General features: G+C 41.3%; 1 protein-coding gene and 1 pseudogene across 1 annotated transcript in view; one reads left to right on the plus strand and one right to left on the minus strand.

The window, feature by feature from the left end:
* Window positions 1-859: 859 nt before the first annotated feature.
* LOC110511465 lies at window positions 860-1,673 on the minus strand (annotated as a pseudogene).
* Window positions 1,674-3,171: 1,498 nt separating this feature from the next.
* LOC110507530 (yjeF N-terminal domain-containing protein 3) overlaps window positions 3,172-23,430 on the plus strand; it is a 72,999-nt gene continuing 52,740 nt past the window's right edge. The window contains exon 1 of the mRNA XM_021587613.2: window positions 3,172-3,377. Within this exon, the coding sequence (XP_021443288.1) occupies window positions 3,322-3,377 (56 nt within the window). The 5' untranslated portion in view covers window positions 3,172-3,321. The remainder of the gene's footprint in view (window positions 3,378-23,430) is intronic.

Consider the following 23,430-nt stretch of genomic DNA (forward strand, 5'->3'; position numbering starts at 1 on the left):
ACGGCATGAATTAGAATTCAACAGAATGCCAATTTCCCATCAAACGGAAGACTGCATAGGCGTGTGTAAAATAGGTTAAATGTGTGCGTAAAAATCCTCTGGATGCCCTTTAGCGCTCAATTCTGTCAACCACCTTCGGCATAAGTACAGCTGAGATGGAGTTTGGTCAGAGCGTCTTAATTTTTCCACGCTTCTCTTTGACTAGAGCTGATTCTCCCTCTGGCCCCTTCAGTGGTTTGGCGAGCACAGCATTGTACTGCGCCAGGTTAGAGCGGTTGTCTGGTCATGCCTCTCCAAAGCAGTGTGTCTTTCCCCCTTGATTGCGTTGACGCTCAGGTCACAGGCCGTGCGCTCTCTTCGGTTCAAGAGAAGATACCTGTGTCTCTGCTTGACATTTTGAAGCTGAACGTTTCTAAAGTGAGGAGGTGCTGTGCCGATGTAAATTTGTGCATGGTTGCATATTTAAATGTCAAATCCTTTTGATTTACAGGTGTAAACAAAGCTTCGGATATTGTTACGACTCATCTGTTTCAACGGGTCAGTTGGTAGGTTCAGTGAAAAATGTTCGCTCCATGTGTTTCATTACGAATGGAAGAGAAAAGTAGACTGCAAAGTAGCCAGGCCTAGAGTCCAAAAAATTATTGAATGTTTTGCTTTTTTGTTGTCTCCCAACAGTCTACTTATAGCTTTATATTGTTCAAAAGACAAAATAACTTCATGAATACATCTGAATAAATTAGCACATGAATAGACCTACAATATGTCCAGCAGCTAATAGCGATCATTAACCTAAATTAACAAATGAAAGTGGTCGGATTTCCAATTAGGGTACACATGATTTAATCATGCACATCCTTGCCTATTGCAACCAAGACTGCTCTGCCACCTGTTGGATTGTCGGACGGGAAGAAGGGCAGAACTGCAACAGATAGGCAATGAACAGCTGGCATGGCTCTTCCACGGTGACGTCATCCAGGTAGACCAAGGCCTTGCGCTGAGCGCGAGGGAGTTTGCGGACATTGGAATCGTCGTAAGGCATGCACCCAGTGACCATGACATACAGAATCACACCCAGGCTCCACACGTCATATTTCTTGGGATCGTATGGAACTCCAAGCAGTACCCACTTACTGTGGTTCCGCGGCGTAGGCCGCGGAACCACAGTAAGTGCTGCTCAGTTCAGGATAGCCCATGGCAAACCTCCCAAAACCAAAGTCTGTGATCTTGACTTTGTTGTCCCTTGTCAGTAGTACATTCTCACATTTCATGTCTCGGTGGACGATGTTGTGTTGATGGAGATTGTCAGTGCTGTGAACTATCTGGGAGAACATGGTCTTGGCTTGGACAATGGGGATGGAATTTACCTCTTGGATTTTTTGGAGAAGGTCCGTTGTTGCCGCTTACATCACGATGTATAGTCGGCCGATGCAAACCTCGATGAATTCGTGCACATGGACAATATTGTCATGTCTCACTTCCCTCAGAAGCGTCAGCTCCCTGGGTAGAAACTTGTGGACAAAGTCGTGAGGCGCCTTTTTGCGGTCCACAATTTTTATGGCGACCTCGGAATTGTGTTTCTTTGAGCTTGCCAGTTTGACTTTGGAGTAGCTTCCCTCCCCGATTGTCACCCCCAATTTGTAGCCCATCCCGCGCAGAACTTTTTCCGTGCACATGTTCAAAAAGGTATGTTTGACTTTGCTCTTCAAAATTTGTCTGGCTGTTGCCCCATCGGGTCATGAACGCCGGTGGTCGCACGCTCTTCGACCAATTTGAGGAACAGTTATGTGTCTCAGGTGGCGGTGACAACGTTGAGATAAAAAACATCGGAGACACATTGATAAGGTCACGGTCGTGTTTGCGCGTGTATTGTGACGACATTATGACAACCATAGACATTAAAACTAGCAAAACCTGCCAGCACATGAGGGTTTATCGTCAGTGGCATGCTGGGGCTTAGCCTAAATAATCACATATTACTGACTCTGATCAATAATTAATACATTTTTATCTTATTTTGTCTACTTGGCTGTATGAAATGCAACAATCCCTCTAATTGGATTTTGTTAGCTGTAATGTCTTAATATGACCTCAGGGTGGTAGACCGCACCAAGAATCTCCTTGGCCTCATGCATGTGTCTGTCTCTATTAATACACAGGTACAGCTGTTTGGGTTCCTTTTTTTACAAGAACTTACTCAATAGAAGGAACAAAAAGGAAGGAGTCTAATCTACATTTTCCCCAAAATTGGTGTCCAGATGAGTGTCTTCCCATTGTCCTGTCACTCACCACACTATACAAACTGACCAAAAACAACTGGACTTTCAATTGTTCATAAAATGAGCAGGCTATTGGCTGACTGTTTGTTAGAACTTCATAGAGCAGGCCTGCTGGCTGACTGTTTGTTAGAACTTCATAGAGCAGGCCTGCTGGCTGACTGTTTGTTAGAACTTCATAGAGCAGGCCTGCTGGCTGACTGTTTGTTAGAACTTCATAGAGCAGGCCTGCTGGAATGTAGAACAGGCTAGAATGTTGTGAGCAGCCCTGACCTTTCCTGAACAATGTGAGCTATTGTTTGATATCTCGACCAAGTTAGGAGCCACAGCCCTTGGCTTGGTAGCTATTGGCAATGGTTGTTTTTACTGTACTGTATACACTTCTGCTTATGGAGGTTGTGTGTGTGTGTGTGTGTTTGCGTCAGACTTGAATGCATAATTTGTGTGTGTGTGCAGTTGGGGATTTACTGTAAACATGTTTTATTCTCTTTCATGCTTCAAACACATATAACCACGATCCCATCTACTTCAAGTTTCAGGCACAGATTAAACCATCAATATATTCAATGCAATACATTCATCTGGTATTTATGGGATTTTGTGAACGTTGTATTATGCTCAATGCCACCAAAGATTTCACATTTGTCTATATACATTTGTATACATTTCCAGCCTCCCCCTCTATAAGATGACAGGCATTGTTATTGTGTCTGTGTGATTGTAATCTGCAGAGCTTTGAGGCATTCCCCACTCTACTCCAGTTTTTCCACAGAGGGTTTGTTGGTTTTGCCACTGAGGGGGGCAGTACTTTCTGTCTGAGCTTCTACGACTCACCGCAGGCTGGGCCAATCAGCTGGCTACGTCCATATCTCCCTGCGTCTTAATTGGCTGTCTCTCTCAGAGAAGGGCTGCTGATACAAACATGAGAGAGAGCGTTCTGAGTGGGAAATAGCAGACAGAGAGAGAACAAGAGTGTATTCTGTAAAGCAGTGCAGCTCATTCTACCCTCCTCCTGCGTATGTACTGAATCCTCCCAGGCTGCCAAAAGATGAACCACAGCTCGACTGAACCGGCGGAGACCATCGAGCTACTGCGGTATCTCAGGTAGGCACTTAGCAGAATTAGGGCAACACAGCTATTCCTGCTCTCAATTTACAAAAATGATCCAATGCCGGCTGGCAGTAGCCTACATCTTTTATTATGGATTGTGAACTCTGTTTTACACATCCTGCATGTAAATGTGAATGGACCTTTTGATAGCTGATGGCGTATGAGCGTTTATGTTTTTATATTGTAGGCATTAAGTTGGGTGAGTGATGTAGGTTTTCATCCAGAGAGGTGGTTCTCTGTGTAGAGACAAGTGTCCAGAGCAGTCCCCCCTGTGGCTGCCGACTGCATTCATTACTGTACTTTTATGCAACAGATAACAAAACCTGTCACACCAACTCATGTTTCTCTCGCAGCCCTGAGAGAAAAAGAACAAAGGGAACTCATATCAAGGCGGTTTGAACACAATTGCAGCCAAGAGTACTTTTCAGTGACAATATATTTGTGTCGTTAGACAATTTGAAAATTATTTCTCTCTGATATGCTTCCTAAACTGTTCCGCAAGTGATGCGTGTTAATGTTCAGACCAAGCACAGAAGACACCTTCGTCCAATGACTCTTATGTGTAATGTAATGGAACTGTCATGGTCAAGGGCTAAGGTGATACCTGCTAGGGCTTGATTCTGCTGCCTGCCTGTCAGGTACTGATTTGGAGCAGGATGTGAATCATTTCCGGAGATCCCCTGTCTGTCTAAGACAGAAGACTAAGTTCTAGGCTGATTGTAATACACTGTGTTGATATGTAAGAGGATGATGAACTCTATAATGTACATTATTTATAAATGTATGGAGTTACACACATATATATATATATATATATATAAAACCATAACTCTGAATACAATTTGCATACATTGATCTAAGAGTATTGCTTTTAGTACTTTGATTAGATATTGGCAGAGACTACAGACAAAACGCACATCTGCCCTAGAAAATCTAACTATTCCTGCTGTGTGTATTCTAGGCAGTTCCAACCTCTCTCCACCTGTCTTCCTTAGCGGGATCAAGATGCCTGAATTGATTATAATTACTGTTCCTGTGATTGAATCAGCCAATCATGTTTAATTTAGTGTTGGTATGCTAACCATGTCCCTGCTGCCGTCCTAAAGTGTAATTTCATCACTTCTAAATCAGGGATGCCTGTTAGCTAATCAGGCCATTACATGGCTCTCGAATGGTGTAGCGGTCTAAGGCACTGCATCTCAGTGCAAGAGGCGTCACTATAGTACCTGGTTCGAATTCCGGCTGTATCACATCCGGCCGTGATTGGGAGTCCCATAGGATGGCGCACAATTGGCCCAGCGTCGTCGGCAGGCCGTCATTGTAAATAAGAATTTGTTCTTAACTGACTTGCCTAGTTAAATAAATAAAATATAAATAACAGCATGACAGTGGTACCTGGAGGTGGGCGCCTCAGAGGTTACACTCATCCACATGTCCACATAGTCCAATACAAAAAATAAATACATTTCAATATATTTCACTTAAAATGCCTTAAATGTATTCCAGAGATATTACATGTATTACATGTATTCCAGAGATATTAAATGTATTACATGTATTCCAGAGATATTACATGTATTCCAGAGATATTACATGTATTACATGTATTCCAGAGATATTACATGTATTACATGTATTCCAGAGATATTACATGTATTACATGTATTCCAGAGATATTACATGTATTCCAGAGATATTACATGTATTACATGTATTCCAGAGATATTACATGTATTACATGTATTCCAGAGATATTACATGTATTCCAGAGATATTACATGTATTACATGTATTCCAGAGATATTACATGTATTCCAGAGATATTACATGTATTCCACAGATGCATGGACATACATTTGCATCTTTGCTCAAATGCATGACAATTCCAGAAATGCATGACTATGACATCTGGTCTACAGGGTGGCCAAGGTATTTCCTAATTCGGCATATGACATAGTTTGCCCCTTCAGAGGATTCTTAAATTAGTCTTTACGTATTGACCAGTAGCTAGGTTTCCATCCAATTGGTTACACATTTTGATGCGAATATTCCAAAATCTGCATCAACAAAATAGGCGCATTTCCCCATCATTGGTTATCTGGTGATGCAGATAAAAAGCAGTGCGTGATGACGCAGGGCACACAAAATGTAGTTTTTCACTTACGCTTTCATGTACAGAATAAAAATAAAAAACAATAGTTTTGTCACAAAAACGTTTGTATTAAATAGCAAATGTGCTTACTCTGGTCTTGGTACGTGCGCTCCAGCCAACAGTTTCCAGATACAGTGGGTATGCTAGTCTATATGATGAGATTATTATGGATAAAAATGAGAATATGTTCATTTGTCAAACATCGATCATCATGTCACAATAAGGCCATCGATATTTATTGGAAAGGAGCATCAAGATCATCGTGCACTTTCACCACCCTGTGAAGTTGATCATCATTTATGTCGTCTGTAGCCTAATAAACTGCATGGTTTCTCAAATCGTAGTGCGAGGACCACACCACATATCATCGTGTGAGTTTATTTCGATATGATGGTTATTATATCAATATTTGCGCGTAAAGCCGTTTCTCGCATAATACATTTTACAGACAAAAAAGATCCCACCATGTCGAACGAACAAATTGTCGTCATTTATACAATTGTACCAAAACTTCCCGTTTCTATCACAGCTATCGTGACAGTAAAACATATCTAATGGTATGACTTGTGGATGGAAACATGGTTAGTGGAGATTATTTAAATTGATATGGTGAGTAAAAAAACTACGTTTTGTTAAACGTCATAAAACAGTTGCCATCTCAAGAGGTTACATAAAAAAGGACTTTAGGAAGTGCCTGTCTTCAGTTTAATTAAATTGTGAAAAAATCTAGTGCCCAAGATGTGAAAGACCTGGAGCCACTACATGACTAATAATGTATCACGTTTGGAGTAATTTTTGTAGTCATTTGAATGCATTATAGTGCTTTTGGTATGTGTCAAGTACAATAAAAATAAATGTTGACAAAATATATTGTAGCTGTGTCAGCCTATTAGAGGATCTGGAGGCGTGGCTTGTTGGAGGCCTTGTATCAGCTCTCTTTGGGTTAACCACATGCCGGTGTCATGCCAGTTTAATTTGTATGTTGTACTCTGTTAAAGGTTGAGCTTTTACACGCCAAGGCTGTCACTATTTCGCCCACCTTCCTAATACCACCCCTTAGCCCCAGTTAATATTGCATATATGGTATTGTGTTTGTCTTTGTTTTTTTTTACCCTGTATTATAAAAGCCCTTACCATAGAATCTTCCCCCCTTTAGAAATCAAATTGTATTGTGAAATGCTTACTTACAAGCCCTTAACCAACAATGCCGTTTTTAAGAAAACCATCAAACTCATAGCTTCCTGCCCTTTATTTCTTTATTCCCAGATCGCTTAATGTTTCCATGTACAGCACCAGTCAAAAGTTTGGACACACCTGCTCATTCATCGTTTTACCGTTAATTGTACTTTCTACATTGTAGAATAATAGTGAAGACATCAAAATTATGAAATAACACATATGGAATCATGTAGTAACCAAAAAAAAGTGTTAAACAAATCAAAATATATTTTAGATTCTTCAAAGTAGCCAACTGTTGCGTTGATGACATCTTTGCACACTCTTGGTATTCTCTCCACGAGCTTCATCAGGTAGTCAGTCACCTGGAATGCATTTAAATTAACAGGTGTGCCTTGTTAATTTATTTTCTTCTTAATGCGTTTGAGCCAATCAGTTGTGTTGTGACAAGGTAGGGTGTATACAGAAGACAGCCCTATTTGTAAAAGACCATGTCCATATTATGGCAAGAACAGCTCAAATAAGCAACGAGAAACGACAGTCCATTACTTTAAGACATGAAGATCAGTCAATCCGGAAAATGTTTCAAGTGCCGTAACAAAAACCATTAAGCGCTATGATGAAACTGTCTCTCATGAGGACCACCACAGGAAAGGAAGACCCAGAGTTACCTCTGCTGCAGATAAGTTCATTAGAGTTGCACCTCAGATTGCAGCCCAAATAAATGCTTCACAGAGTTTAAGTAACAGACACATCTCAACATTAACTGTTCAGAGGAGACTTTGTGAATCAGGCCGTCATGGTTGAATAGCTGCAGAGAAACCACTACTAAAGGACACCAATAATAAGAGTCTTGCTTGGGCCAAGAAACACAAGCAATGGACATTTAGACCAGTGGAAATCTGTCCTTTGGTCTGATGAGTCCAAATGTGAGATTTTTGGTTCCAACAGCCGTGTCTTTTCGAGCCGCAGAGTAGGTGAACAGAATGATCTCTGCATGTGTGGTTCCCACCGTGAAGCATGGAGGAAGAGGTGTGATGGTTTGGGGGTGCTTTGCCGGTGACACTGTCTGTGATTTATTTAGAATTCAAGGCACACTTAAGCATGGCTACAACAGCATTCTGCAGCAATACTCCATCCCATCTGGTTTGTGCTTAGTGGGACTATCATTTGTTTTTCAACAGGACAAATTTATTTTATTTTACCTTATTTTACCTTTATTTAACTAGGCAAGTTAAGAACAAATTCTTATTTTCAATGACGGCCTATGAACAGTGGGTTAACTGCCTGTTCAGGGGCAGAACGACAGATTTACCTTGTCAGCTCGGGGGTTTGAACTTGCAACCTTCCGGTTACTAGTCCAACACTCTAACCACCCTGCCGCCCCAGAATAGCCAACAGACCTCCAGGCTGTGTAAGGGCTATTTAACCAAGAAGTAGAGTGATGGAGTGCTTCATCAGATGACCTGTTGGAAAAACATTCCAGGTGAAGCTGGTTGAGAGAATGCCAAGAGTGTGCAAAGCTGTCATCAAGACAATGGGTGCCTACTTTGAAGAATCTCAAATATATATTTTGATTTCTTTAACACTTTTTTGGTTACTACATGATTCCATATGTGTTATTTCATAGTTTTTATGTCTTCACTATTATTCTACAATGTAGAAAATAGTCAAAATTAAGAAAAACCCTTGAATGAGTATGTGTGTCCAAACCTTTGACTGGTGCTGTAGGTCTATGTCTGAATGATTGAAAGTAACTGCTCCCACATCAATGATTGTTAGTTACTGCCTGAATGTATGTAAATGTTTCTGCCTTGAAAAGTAAAATAATATAGATTTCATTGCAGTATGATTGGTACATTTTTTTTAAATATTTGCCATACATTTGAATGTAAACACATATTTCTTACAAATACAATCAAAAGTAACATTACCAAATACATTTTAAAAATACACTACCGTTAAAAAGTTTGGGGTCACTTAGAATTGTTCTTGTTTTTGAAAGAAAAAAGCACATTTTTGATCAAATTGATCAGAAATACAGTGTAGACATTGTTATTGTTGTAAATTACTATTGTAGCTGGAAACGGCAGATTTTTTAATGGAATATCTACAAAGGCTTACACCAGTCTCAACATCAGCAATGAAGAGCTGACTCCGGGATGTTGGCCTTCTAGGCAGAGTTGCAAAGAAAATGCCATATCTCAGACTGGCCAATAAAAATTAAAGATTAAGATGGGCAAAAGAACACAGACACTGGACAGAGGAACTCTGCCTAGAAGGCCAGCATCCCTTCACTGTTGACGTTGAGACTGGTGTTTTGCGGGTACTATTTCATGAAAGTGCCAGTTGAAGACTTGTGAGGCGTCTGTTTCTCAAACTAGAGACACTAATGTACTTGTCCTCATGCTCAGTTGTGCACCGGGGCCTCCCACTCCTCTTTCTATTCTGGTTAGAGCCAGTTAGCGCTTTCTGTGAAGGGAGTAGTACACAGCGTTGTACGAGATCTTCAGTTCTTTGGCAATTTCTCACATGGAATAGCCTTCATTTCTATGAACAAGAATAGACTGACGAGTTTCAGAAGAAAGTCCTTTGTTTCTGGCCATTTTGAACCTGTAATCAAACCCACAAATGCTGATGCTCCAGATACTCAACTAGTCTGAAGAAGGCCAGTTTTATTACTTCTTTAATCAGGACAACATAATTGCTAACATAATTGCAAAAAGGGTTTTCTAATGATCAATTAACCTTTTAAAATTATAAACTTGGATTAACAACGTGCCATTGGAACACAGGAGTGATGGTTACTGATAATGGGCCTCTGTACGCCTATGTAGATATTCCATAAAAAATCTGACGTTTACAGCTACAATAGTCATTTACAACATTACCAATGTGTACCCTGTATTTCTGATCAATTTGATGTTATTTTAATGTACAAGAAGTGTGCTTTTCTTTCAAAAACAAGGACTTTTCTACGTGACCCCAAACTTTTGAACGGTAGTGTATATATTTACAAAATATATCGATGAATACATGTGAAAATATATTTTTACGGTATGATATTTGTGCGTCTAACTTTCTCACTCCTCATTATTCATAATCCATTCAGGACTGCCCATTACTAATGGTAGCATTCACAATGTAGAAGTGTTTAGAAACATATTGTAATCTTATTTACAATAAAAGTATTTAGTCAGCCACCAATTGTGCAAGTTCTCCCACTTAAAAAGATGAGAGAGACCTGTAATTTTCATCATAGGTACACTTAAACTATGACAGACAAAATGAGGAGAAAAAATCCAGAAAATCACATTTAATGAATTTATTTGCAAATTATGGTGAAAAATAAGTATTTGGTCACCTACAAACAAGCAAGATTACTGGCTCGCACAGACCTGTAACTTCTTCTTTAAGAGGCTCCTCTCCTCCACTCGTTACCTGTATTAATGGCACCTGTTTGAACTTGTTATCAGTATAAAAGACACCTGTCCACAACCTCAAACAGTCACACTCCAAACTCCACTATGGCCAAGACCAAAGAGCTGTCAAAGGACACCAGAAACAAAATTGTAGACCTGCACCAGGCTGGGAAGACTGAATCTGCAATAGGTAAGCAGCTTGGTTTGAAGAAATCAACTGTGGGAGCAATTATTAGGAAATGGAAGACATACAAGACCACTGATAATCTCCCTCGATCTGGGGCTCCACGCAAGATCTCACCCTGTGGGGTCAAAATGATCACAAGAACGGTGAGCAAAAATCCCAGAACCACATGGGGGGACCTAGTGAATGGTCCCAGCTCTCTGCAGGTCAAAGTAACAATGTGATTTTCTCAATCTTTTTTTCTCATTTTGTCTATCATAATTGAAGTGTACCTATGAAGAAAATTACAGGCCTCTCTCGTCTTTTTAAGTGGGAGAACTTGCACAATTGGTGGCTGACTAACTACTTTTTTTGCCCCACTTTTCCTTTTTGGGATGTATTAAATAATTTTAAAAAAAATACATTATTTGGCCAATTTTTCAATATTTCACATGCGTCCTTAAAAATGTATCTAGAAATACATTTCAAATGTATTTTTTCCCCCAAATGGGATGTCCTCATAGTCCACACAGACGGCTTGTTCCTGTCTCTATAGAGTAGGAGGCTGCCAGGAGAGGTGTTTGATGGAGCTTCTCCACACACATACAGGCTTGTGCAAACAAACACACATGATGCGCGTAAGCAAACACAGATGCTTATCTCAGACACACACACCCTGACTGACACACGCTGGCATCTAAACACCATACAGTCAGTGAGGAACATGGTAAATTACATGGTGTTGGATGGAACACAATGGGAAGGTTACAGACTTAATGTCTGGATGCCAGAGAGATTTATTAGCCTCTCGAGCCTACTGATGCCGCAAGCTTATATTTAATGCTGCACACGTAGTGGTGATCAGTCTGGTAATTACAAGTCTAGAGATTTCTGCCTCTAATGTCACTGTCAACTTCACACCCTCTGTCCTGTCACACTGTCAGTGGCCTTGATAGCTATGGCCCGTTCATAAGCATTACCCATAGGCATTCTGTATTTGTATTGATTTGTATGTATTAGCCTACTGTGAAAAATACCATGAGGTTGGCCTGGCCCACTGTCACTGCTACTGGCCTGATAGCTCACAGCCTATTTATATGCATGACATACAATGCTGTATTTTTATTAATCTCGTATGCAGTACCATGTAATGAACCAGACTAGTGATGTTGGTTTACATTTCCCTCAAATTCACCAGTGAAGGGTCTTTCAACGTCAGAATAACATTGTCTCAACATTATCCATGTCTCCTATGCCGGTAAACATTCTTGCCACTCTTTCTAACACTCTGTTTCTCATTGTAATAAGTCCTGTAGTGCCACTGTACTACTGCCTTCCATATGCGAGCTGAGCCTCATTGACTAGAGAATGACCCAGCCTCACTGATCTCTCCTGGTTATTTGGGGATAGCTTATAAAGCCTGCACAGTGTATTGCTGTTCATTAAGTTCTAGCCGCAAAAAAGCATCACGGTAACAGTTTACACTGCTTTTATAGTCTTTACCTCTGGGCTTTAGTTATACTGCAGAGAAACAGTCACTCACATAACCAGGCTGATAGAAGTGGTTCATTTACCAACCACCAATAATTCCATTCATAATGCATAGGGATTTTATGTAGTGTGTGCAATGTATATTTTACATATGCATACATTTTTTGTGTTGAAGGGGCGATACATCCATGCATATGCCATAATATGTTGTCACAGCAACTGTTTTCGTGGCTGGGAAGGATATGTGATTATAGATGTTGTTTGAGTGGAGTGTTGTCGGTGTTGTATCTGTGAGGAGGTGAGCTGTGTGGAGTTGTTGGGTGTGGGTGGGTGGATGCATAGCGACGGATAGGCCCGCTTCAATTAAATTAAAGTATGGGAGGCTTAGGAGACCAGCAAGCAGGCAGGCAGGGAGACAGACACTGTATCTTTAACCACAGCGGTACATCCATGCAGCACAGAGCTAGCTAGCAAATCCCGGTCCCGGGCAGTGTGGAATGAGGGACACAGTAGCTCAGCATTTGCTGAGATTGGAGCTTTTGTTCTTATGCATGTCCCAATTCTGGATAGTTCCTGTCTTCTTTAGCTACATAACCCTGCCGAGTCTGGTTTATATTAGACCCAAGGCTTCATTCAGCAGGGTGTCCAGGCTTTGTCAACACAGTATAACAAGAGACAGAATGGGGGAGGGCAGGGAAAAACACTTTCTCATTCAAAAAGTCTAACATTTGTTTTACAAGCAAAATCTTGTTTATCTGACCTCTAAATGCCTGTGTGTAATCTTTCAGTGGATACACTAAGCTAGCCTGTCAGGACTGGCTGTGTGTGTGCGTGATTGTACGTGTCTGTCTGTGTGTATATACAGGGCTTTCGGAAAGTATTCAGACTACTTGACCTTTTCCACATTTTGTTACGTTACAGCCTCATTCTAAAATGGATAAAATGAAAAAAAATATTCAGCAATCTACACACAATACCCCATCATGACAAAGCACAAACAGGTTTTTAGAACATTTTTGCAAATGTATTAAATGTAAAAAATAAAAAATAAAAACCTTCTTTACATAAGTATTCAGACTCTTTGCTATGAGACTCGAAATTGAGCTCAGGTGCATCCTGTTTCCATTGATCATCCTTGAGATGTTTCTACAGCTTGATTGGAGTCCACCTGTGGTAAATTCAATTGATTGGAATTGATTTATAAAGGCACACACCTGTCTATATAAGGTCCCACAGTTGACAGTGTACACTACCGTTCAAAAGTTTGGGGTCACTTAGAAATGTCCTTGTTTTTGAAAGAAAAGCACATGTTTTTGTTCATTTAAAATAACATCAATTGATCAGAAATATAGTGTAGACATTGTTAATGTTTTAAATGACTATTGTAGCTGGAAATGGCAGATTTTTTTAAATGGAATATCTACATAGGCGTACAGAGGCAGCAGCCATCACTCCTGTGTTCCAATGGCACGTTGTGTTAGCCTTTAAAATGATAAACTTGGATTAGCTAATTGATCATTAGGGGGGGGGGGGGGGAGTACAATTCAATATTAGGAAGGTGTTCCTGATGTTTTGTACACTCAGTGTATATTGAGCCTATATGAAGTCTTGCTACCGGGGGTTGCATTAAAGCAGAATTCTGTGTTTTTCATTTCTCAAGCTGAAAAAGCGTAAGAACCTCTGGGCTACATGATCACTTACCCTGTACATTTGGACAGCGGAGCTGTTGCCTGCTGAGATCCATTATTTGACAATCTGTACTCCTCCATTTGCTTTTGCTTGATGCTGTGTGACAGCTGCTGGGAGCCTGATGAGGTGGGGGGGTATTAAGGTGATGATGAAGGAAGGGGGTGCTCACAACAGGAGTCACTGAGTAAGATGAACAGTTTCTCTTCTCTTTCAGACCTCTTTAATGAGCATCAGCAGATACTAAATCTTAGTAATGAAGGTGTGTGTGTGTGTGAAATCAGTGGTTGCAGGTGATGGAAGAAAACACCTCAACTAGTACCAGCACAGGCTCTCCATGTCCTAGACAATGTAATGTGATTGAGATAATTTCCTCTGTCCCCACCAATTCTGAAAGAGCTGCAAAATCTGGACCCCTACAAATCAGCCGGGCTAGACAATCTGGACCCTTTCTTTCTAAAATTATCTCCCGAAATTGTTGCCACCCCTATTACTAGCCTGTTCAACCTCTCTTTCGTGTCGTCTGAGATTCCCAAAGATTGGAAAGCAGCTGCGGTCATCCCCCTCTTCAAAGGGGGGGACACTCTTGACCCAAACTGCTACAGACCTATATCTATCCTACCATGCCTTTCTAAGGTCTTCGAAAGCCAAGTCAACAAACAGATTACCGACCATTTTGAATCTCACCATACCTTCTCTGCTATGCAATCTGGTTTCAGAGCTGGTCATGGGTGCACCTCAGCCACGCTCAAGGTCCTAAACGATATCTTAACCGCCATCGATAAGAAACATTACTGTGCAGCCGTATTCATTGATCTGGCCAAGGCTTTCGACTCTGTCAATCACCACATCCTCATCGGCAGACTCAACAGCCTTGGTTTCTCAAATGATTGCCTCGCCTGGTTCACCAACTACTTCTCTGATAGAGTTCAGTGTGTCAAATCTGAGGGTCTGTTGTCCGGACCTCTGGCAGTCTCTATGGGGGTGCCACAGGGTTCAATTCTTGGACCGACTCTCTTCTCTGTATACATCAATGAGGTCGCTCTTGCTGCTGGTGAGTCTCTGATCCACCTCTACGCAGACGACACCATTCTGTATACTTCCGGCCCTTCTTTGGACACTGTGTTAACAACCCTCCAGGCAAGCTTCAATGCCATACAACTCTCCTTCCGTGGCCTCCAACTGCTCTTAAATACAAGTAAAACTAAATGCATGCTCTTCAACCGATCACTACCTGCACCTACCCGCCTGTCCAACATCACTACTCTGGACGGCTCTGACTTAGAATACGTGGACAACTACAAATACTTAGGTGTCTGGTTAGACTGTAAACTCTCCTTCCAGACCCATATCAAACATCTCCAATCCAAAGTTAAATCTAGAATTGGCTTCCTATTTCGCAACAAAGCATCCTTCACTCATGCTGCCAAACATACCCTTGTAAAACTGACCATCCTACCAATCCTCGACTTTGGCGATGTAATTTACAAAATAGCCTCCAATACCCTACTCAACAAACTGGATGCAGTCTATCACAGTGCAATCCGTTTTGTCACCAAAGCCCCATACACTACCCACCATTGCGACCTGTACGCTCTCGTTGGCTGGCCCTCGCTTCATACTCGTCGCCAAACCCACTGGCTCCATGTCATCTACAAGACCCTGCTAGGTAAAGTCCCCCCTTATCTCAGCTCGCTGGTCACCATAGCATCTCCCACCTGTAGCACACGCTCCAGCAGGTATATCTCTCTAGTCACCCCCAAAACCAATTCTTTCTTTGGCCGCCTCTCTTTCCAGTTCTCTGCTGCCAATGACTGGAACGAACTACAAAAATCTCTGAAACTGGAAACACTTATCTCCCTCACTAGCTTTAAGCACCAACTGTCAGAGCAGCTCACAGATTACTGCACCTGTACATAGCCCACATATAATTTAGCCCTATCAACTACCTCTTTCCCAACTGTATTTAATTTATTTATTTATTTTGCTCCTTTGCACCCCATTATTTTTATTTCTACTTTGCACATTCTTCCATTGCAAAACTACCATTCCAGTGTTTTACTTGCTATATTGTATTTACCTTGCCACCAAGGCCTTTTTTTGCCTTTACCTCCCTTCTCACCTCATTTGCTCACATTGTATATAGACTTGTTTATACTTTATTATTGACTGTATGTTTGTTTTACTCCATGTGTAACTCTGTGTTGTTGTATCTGTCGAACTGCTTTGCTTTATCTTGGCCAGGTCGCAATTGTAAATGAGAACTTGTTCTCAACTTGCCTACCTGGTTAAATAAAGGTAAAATAAATAAATAAATAAATAAATACTCTGTCCATCTCCTCTCTCTCCAAGTCAGTGTCCTCCTTGTCATTCTACTTTCAGGAGGCCTTACCCCATTTTAAAATGGGAAAGAAAGTACATTATAATGTGCTTAGCCTAGGAGGATTTCAGAGTTTTTATTTACCTTTGTGTTTATTATGGATCCCCATTAGCTGCTGCCAAGACAGTTCTACAGTTTGAAAAACATTACAGTACTTTCACAAAAGATTCACAACTTAAGTGTGTGCCCTCAGGTCCCTACTCTACTACCACATACTGTATCTACAACACAAAATCTATGTGTACATGTGTATATTTTCGTGTATGTGTATGCATGTGTCTGTGCCTATATTTGTGTTGCTTCACGGTCCCCGCTATTCCATAAGGTGTATTTTTATCTGTTTTTTTAAATCATTGGTTTTCCTAGATATGGCTACTATATTATGATCACTACATCCAATGGATTTGGATACTGCTTTAAAGCTAATTTCTGCAGCATTAGTAAAGATGTGGTCAATACATGTTGTTGATTTCATTCATGTGCTTTTTCTAACTACCCTGGTAGGTTGACTGATAACCTGAACCAGGTTGCCGGCACTAGTTACAGTTTGAAGCTTTCTCTTGAGTGGGCAGCCTGATGAAAGCCAGTCAATATTTAAATCACCCATAAAACATACCTCTCTGTTGATATCACATACATTATCAAGCATTTCAAGCATGTTATCCAGATACTGACTGTTAGCACTTGGTGGTATATAGCAGCTTCTCACCAGAATGGGCTGTAGGTGAGGCAGATGAACCTGTAACCATATTACTTCAACAGTATTAACATGAGATCCTCTCTAAGATTTACAGGAATAAACGGCCACAACTCCACCTTTGGCATTTCTGTATTTTCCGTAGATGTTATAACAATGTATTGCTACCACTGTATCATCATATGCATGATCTAATTGAGTTTCAGATATTGTCAGATTATTGATTTCATGAACATTGTTTCTTAAGCTACATATGTTAGCGTGGGCTATTTTAAGCACTTTTCTGGGATGCTTGATTATTTGTATTGCTTTACTGGGAAGCTTAGCAGAGGTAGACATGCTCATGTTATTTATGTTAGTGCAGGTTGAGCTGCATATAGTTGACTTCCTACTAGGGCACATCACCTCACTTCTAAAAGTATCACTCTGGTTCATAGGCACATGATTACTGCATACAATAGCTTTGGGATCAGCAGAGGCATTCAGGGCAGTAAGAGGGACATAAATTAGGTTACTTACATTGTGTCGTCCAATGCCCCTGGGATAATGTACATTTGCTGAAGCATTAAGACAACTCAGGACACAATGTTAGGGATTAGATGAGCTAGACTTGGGCCATTGATAAGTCATTGTCTCAACGTAGCTTTATAATGCTGTGAAAGGATCCAGGAACCCAAATGATTTGGGTGGATCTCATCCTCCTTATAATACGAGCTTTGTTTCCAGAAGGAATCAACATTTTCAATAAATGTTATACCTACAGAGCTGCAGTAGTCTCGTAGCCAGTTATGGAGGGCTAAAAGTCAGCTGAAACTTTCATAGCCACGATTTAGGGAGGGCAGAGGGACAGATATTATGGGGCATTTGTTGGTGTCAAGTAGTGACTCAATCAGTTCTTTAAAATCCATCTTCAGCTGTTCTGAACTGCCCTTCATAATGTCATTGAATTCCACATTTTTTTATTTTTTTATTTCACCTTTATTTAACCAGGTAGGCTAGTTGAGAACAAGTTCTCATTTACAACTGCGATCTGGCCAAGATAAAGCATAGCAATTAGACACATACAACAACACAGAGTTACACATGGAATAAACAAAACATACAGTCAATAAGTAGAACAAAAGAAAACAAAAAGTCTATATACAGTGAGTGCAAATGAGGTAAGTTAAGGAAATAAATAAGCCATGGTGGCGAAGTAATTACAATATGAACTATGATAGACTCAATTTCCTGATGCTGGTTAAAAATGTTTGGGAGCAGCTTGTTCTCCTGTATAGAACACATTTTTTTGCTCCAGGGACTGAGACATTTCTCACCATTTGAACTGCCCAGTACAATGGCCGGAAAGGGAAATGGCGAAATCCGCCCATTCCCACACCTAACACAATTCGTTGAGTCTTTCACGGGCCCACGAAAAGCAGGATAGTGTACACCCACTGCTCAAGACGATAGGTCCAGACCTTCCACAGCAGGCAGTGCCCCGTCAGATCCAGAGAGAGGGAAAGGAGCCGAACTCGACAACGAAGCCGCTGCTGAAGATAGCGTAGTCGCAGGCACAGGCAATCCCAGAGATTAAGGCGCAGGTAGATCAGTCACCAGTGCAGCGACGCTATGACTTATGTCGATCTGTTCCGAACCTCTCACAGTCACTCCCGTCCGCTGAGCAGCATGCCGCTGCCTTCGGTTTCCACAACTTGTGACGTCGAACCAGCATTGACTGGAACGTTCTTCTTGCTGTCCTCTGTCTACTTCACTACAGGGTGGAGGAGGAGAAGCAGATGGAGACGATTTCCTTGGCAGGCAAGTTCCAGGTAGCACAGGCCATTCGGATAGGGACAGATGTCAAGGCAGGGAAACATCCATCAGTCCAGAGCGGCATCCATCCATAGGAGTTGAGAAAGTTCAAATATTTGTTTTCCCTATAAATTCATGCAGAATTGAGATTTGTTTGCTAAGCATTGCCACCTCATTCCTGTAATCCACCGCTAGCAAACAATTTTTGCATTGGAACTCCGGATTGTCAATATTGTCCCAGACAAGAGCGTAATAAACACAGTTTCTACAGCACTGGAAACACAAGTTAGCTATTCTAGGCAAAGCGGGCCCATTGCAACCTAGCTAGCTAGCTAGTTGGTAGCAGATGTTGACACAGGTATCCGAGTTCTTGAGTTCCGAAGTTTTCGGCATCGATTCGGTGTCCCCTGACAGAAGCTGGCAGGGAAACACAAGAAGACAAATGAGGGGCTACACTGATCACAATTTGGAATCCCATTCCCTCACACACTGGAAATAAGCACTTTCCTTTAGCTCATGCTATTGCGAGCTTTGAGATGCCTTCTAACCTAAAATAACCCATTCTTTATTCCCTTATGCCCTCACCTCATGTATGCCTATGAGAAGGGATAGTTGAAATAGAATTCTAAATAGGTTCCAAACTTGCAGACCAGATATGTTTCGCTGTAGCTACTGAAACAGTTCTTCATTAGCATGAATATGGTATGAGTAGAAGTGTATTAGCAGATGTTTTGGTAACGCTGTACGCGCATGGACCCCTACTAATATGATCCACCGTGATAGGTGGGGTTAATGTGACAGGCAGGACCAATGAGAGCATCCTGTCCCTTTGATGCCAGTATCTATTCAAACTGCTGTTTTATGTGTGTCTGTCCCCATCAACTCCCAACTAAATCTCTATCAAAGAGGTGGCTGGAGTGGCAGAGCACAGTAATACACCAGCAGCTCCTGTACCTCTGTCAGCTGTTTCAGGGACAGTTGAATGGGTGAATGATAGATTATTTATATTTACTCAGGCTACTGACTCCGCATCAACCCTTATGGAGGGCATGAGCAGCGCCCTCTGTGAAAGTTGTTTTCTCAGGTCTAGTACTTTATGTCATCTCCATATCTACACCCCATTGGTGTTTTTCCTATTTGATTGCATTACAACCTGTAATTTAATCTGTTGAGTGTAAGGGTCAGTATTTTGATGTTTAGATAAAAAACGTAACCAAATGAAACTGCCTATTTCTCATGCCCAGAATCTAGAATATGCATACAGTGCCTTGCCAAAGTATTCGGCCCCCTTGAACTTTGCGACCTTTTGCCACATTTCAGGCTTCAAACATAAAGATATAAAACTGTATTTTTTTGTGAAGAATCAACAACAAGTGGGACACAATCATGAAGTGGAACGACATTTATTGGATATTTCAAACTTTTTTAACAAATCAAAAACTGAAAAATTGGGCGTGCAAAATTATTCAGCCCCTTTACTTTCAGTGCAGCAAACTCTCTCCAGAAGAGTATAATTAGAGGAGAATGTGGACAGGACTGAAGTGTGTGTGTTTGTGTTTCTCTTTCTATATGTGTGTGTGTGTGTGTGTGTGTGTGTGTGTGTGTGCGTGTTTCTCTCTCTCTCTCTGTTTTTCTGTGTGGATGGCATAGAGTGGTTTGAAGAAGCTGTAGGTGAACAGTTGGATACAGATTGGGAGCGACCCCCTTCACTTTTATATCTCCATGGCAACAGGAGGCCAAATTCCAGCACGGCAAGTGCAGGAACATTCTTGCTGGCCCAGGGTTATTTTAGGAAGGTCTCTATAAGAGAGGATTATTTTCAGAGACCTCTTTTACGCCATAGAAAATCTGAGATTAAACCTGTGCCTGAGGGTGGATGTCTGTTTGTTCACTTTTAATTAAAACAGGGTTAGTGTCAATATATCAATATTCATTTCCAACGACCAGTGATCATACCTAAACTCGGCTGAGTTTGCTCCATATATTTCTTAATTATCTAGAGGGAAAAAATCCCCTTGACAATTATGTAAGCACAACAGTGGTCACAGCAACTGATTTGTGTCTATGCTCTGCACTTATGGATTTGAAGTGGTGGGAGAAAATTGCTAACTGATTGCTCTAAATTGCTTCTTGCCTGGTCTGTAAATCTCCAGTTGAACTGTGTACACAGCGAAGTCAGTAGGGTTATTGAGCATGTTATCTATTTGTGGATATGGCCTGCCTAGAACAGCACCAATCAATCAGATCCATAGAGCTCACCAGCTTTTAGTCCTAAAAACAGGAAATGAGTTACCTCTGGTTCGTTCAGTCATCCTTAATAGGGTTTTGGCATAAGTGCTGAAATTAAGGTCTGAGGTTAACACAGGCTTAGGAGATCTTATGTGTTTTGTTCTATGAGATAATATCAGTCAGTTAATATGACCTTTATGAATTCGGAAGCCTTTATGTGCTTTTTGAATTACATAAATGCTTCAAAGCTGATGAAGATTCTCATAGAATAAAGTGTATAAGATATCCTAAGCCTGTGTTTACAACAGACCTTATTTTCAGTGGTTATCCAAAAAACGTACAAAAACACCATTCATTTTCCCATAGGCTTCGACCAACGAGCCATGGCGGAGTTAGTGCCTACAAAAAGACACCATTACTATTGCTCTCTATACTGCACCTTTCCACTGGGAGACCAGCCTGAGCTAGCCAGTCGCAGGATGATCTATAGCATGGTGGTTCTTTCAGGAGCCAATTAGAAAGATGCATGTCCTGATAATTTTGTGCAATAGCCAATCAGTATGGTCTGTTGGTTTTCTACAAGAGCCAACCTGAGGATAATACTGTATATAGTTTGGTGGTTTTCTACATGAGTCAATCAAAGGGAAGATATATATAGCATGCTTTTCTACAAGAGCCCTGTGTGTGTATTGATGGAGGAATGCATGACTGCCTTTGCAGCTCCTGAAGGCCTTGTTGTACAAGGCAACATCAGAAACATAATATAACCTCACATTATCCCCTTTGTTGACACCAACCTACCCATGACTAACTAATTTGTACTGGCACCCATTGACTTTGACAAACTGTGTATCTATGTCCTCAAGGCTACATTATCCGCTACATTAGTCACAGACATGGGTCAAAACACAGTATCTACATGGTATATGGGTCAAAACACAGTATCTACATGTATATGGGGCAAAACACAGTATCTACATGTATATGGGGCAAAACACAGTATCTACATGTATATGGGGCAAAACACAGTATGTATATGGGGCAAAACACAGTATGTATATGGGGCAAAACACAGTATGTATATGGGGCAAAACACAGTATCTGCATGTATATGGGGCAAAACACAGTATCTACATGTATATGGGTCAACATATACAGCTGCAACAAGATGTTCTCATACTGACAGAATGAGAGCATGGTCCACCAGTTGTCTCATGTTATAATGTCAGAGGATGCTGTCTAGAGCAGGTCATTGACCTCTGCTACTGTGTAGCTGATGACTATCTCACACACACACACACATCTCTTCCCAGAGAAATAGGACACATTCAGGAGCTGAGAGAAGCAGGCATCAGTTAATAAGATATGTCAGATGACTTGTGAGCAGATGCTGCTTTATTATCAGTTATTAACACTTGCCATTCACATATGTTGAATATGACCGAGTCACCATGGAAACGGTGGGTGAGCAACAAGTTGGATGGGAAATGGAAAAGTAGGTTGTAAGTGTGATTTGTGCTAAATCTGGAGGGCTTTTTATTGTTTTTAGTCAGAAACACAGTTACCAGTATTCAGTTTGTTTCAGATAAAAGTGAGTATGTTATGTAAGCGCATTGTGGTATTGTATAATATTCAACTACAATGTCCGAGAAGAGAAGTAACTGTAGGAGGATAGTGTGGGTGTTGGGCTGTAGTAGGTGCATGTATGGCATTACGACTATGTTCCTCCATTCACTTCATCGCTGTATATTTTCTCCGCGCCTGAGTGCCATTTGTGTGTGTGCACGTGCCTGCATGCGTGTGCATGTATGTGTGTGTGTGTGTCACAGGAGACGGCGAGGAAGGCTTTCCTCCGTAATAAGGTTCACTGTCTCGCTCTGCTGAGCTTTGATTGTTGCACTGTTTTGTTCCCGCTCAAGGAGTACCGGCTCAGGATTTAGATGATGTAATTTGTTGGACTAACACACAGAATGGAAAGTGCCACTGTCATTTGCATTATCTCCACATTCCTCTCCTGGTTTCTGCCAGTACATAGATGCATTGGAAGCTTTTCTATTAGGCCCATGTCTTGTTGCATAAGTTGAGTGTTTTATGTATCACAACTTTGTTGCCTATCCATAGACAATAGTAATAGTGGTGCTATAACAAAACCAAGACAATGCAGATGTCTCTGACACCTTTTGTGGAATGCTCAGTGACACTAGGTAGGACAGTTCCATTATCAGGTCCTGTGATTTGATCTTGTGAGGGACAGTTGCTAAAGCCAGTTCCCCCACTGGCTACTTGTGACCAGTCATCCTGATTGTGATGTGGAAAGACTGCCAATGGCTGGACAGGGCCGACAGCCTATCAACAGGACTCTCAGCACTGGCCAGCCATAGTCACACCTTTTGGAGGGCAGGGGAGAGAGATGTCTCCTGTTTCTTGTCATCCAGTTGAATGGTGCTCCGGCCTAGACTTTTCAGAAGAGACCAGTGGAGGATGAGCTGGGATGCTATGTAGGGATGGGGGGTTTGAAATCATTTCCGTATGTGATTAGTATCATGAATTTTTGTTGGATATCTGGATATTCAAAATACATGTTTTTTTTTTTTTTTAATTGACATTTTTAACCTGAGCACTGCTGCGGCGAGGGAGAGAGAATGGTGCTGTATTGCTGCAGCTGCGGAGGGGGCGGGATGTGTGAGATGGGAGCGAGCAGACGGAGGGAGAGAGAGCGAGACGCCAAGGCAACTCGGCTACAGCCAAGACAACTCGGCTACCGCCAAGACTAGCTAACTTGTAGCAGCCACAATGTTATCATCCCATATAACAGTACCTGTCTTGACTAGAGTAGCCTAGAGAAGGTAGCTAAGCT

Source organism: Oncorhynchus mykiss, chromosome 1 (assembly GCF_013265735.2).
Source record: "Oncorhynchus mykiss isolate Arlee chromosome 1, USDA_OmykA_1.1, whole genome shotgun sequence".
Taxonomy (NCBI): domain Eukaryota; kingdom Metazoa; phylum Chordata; class Actinopteri; order Salmoniformes; family Salmonidae; genus Oncorhynchus; species Oncorhynchus mykiss.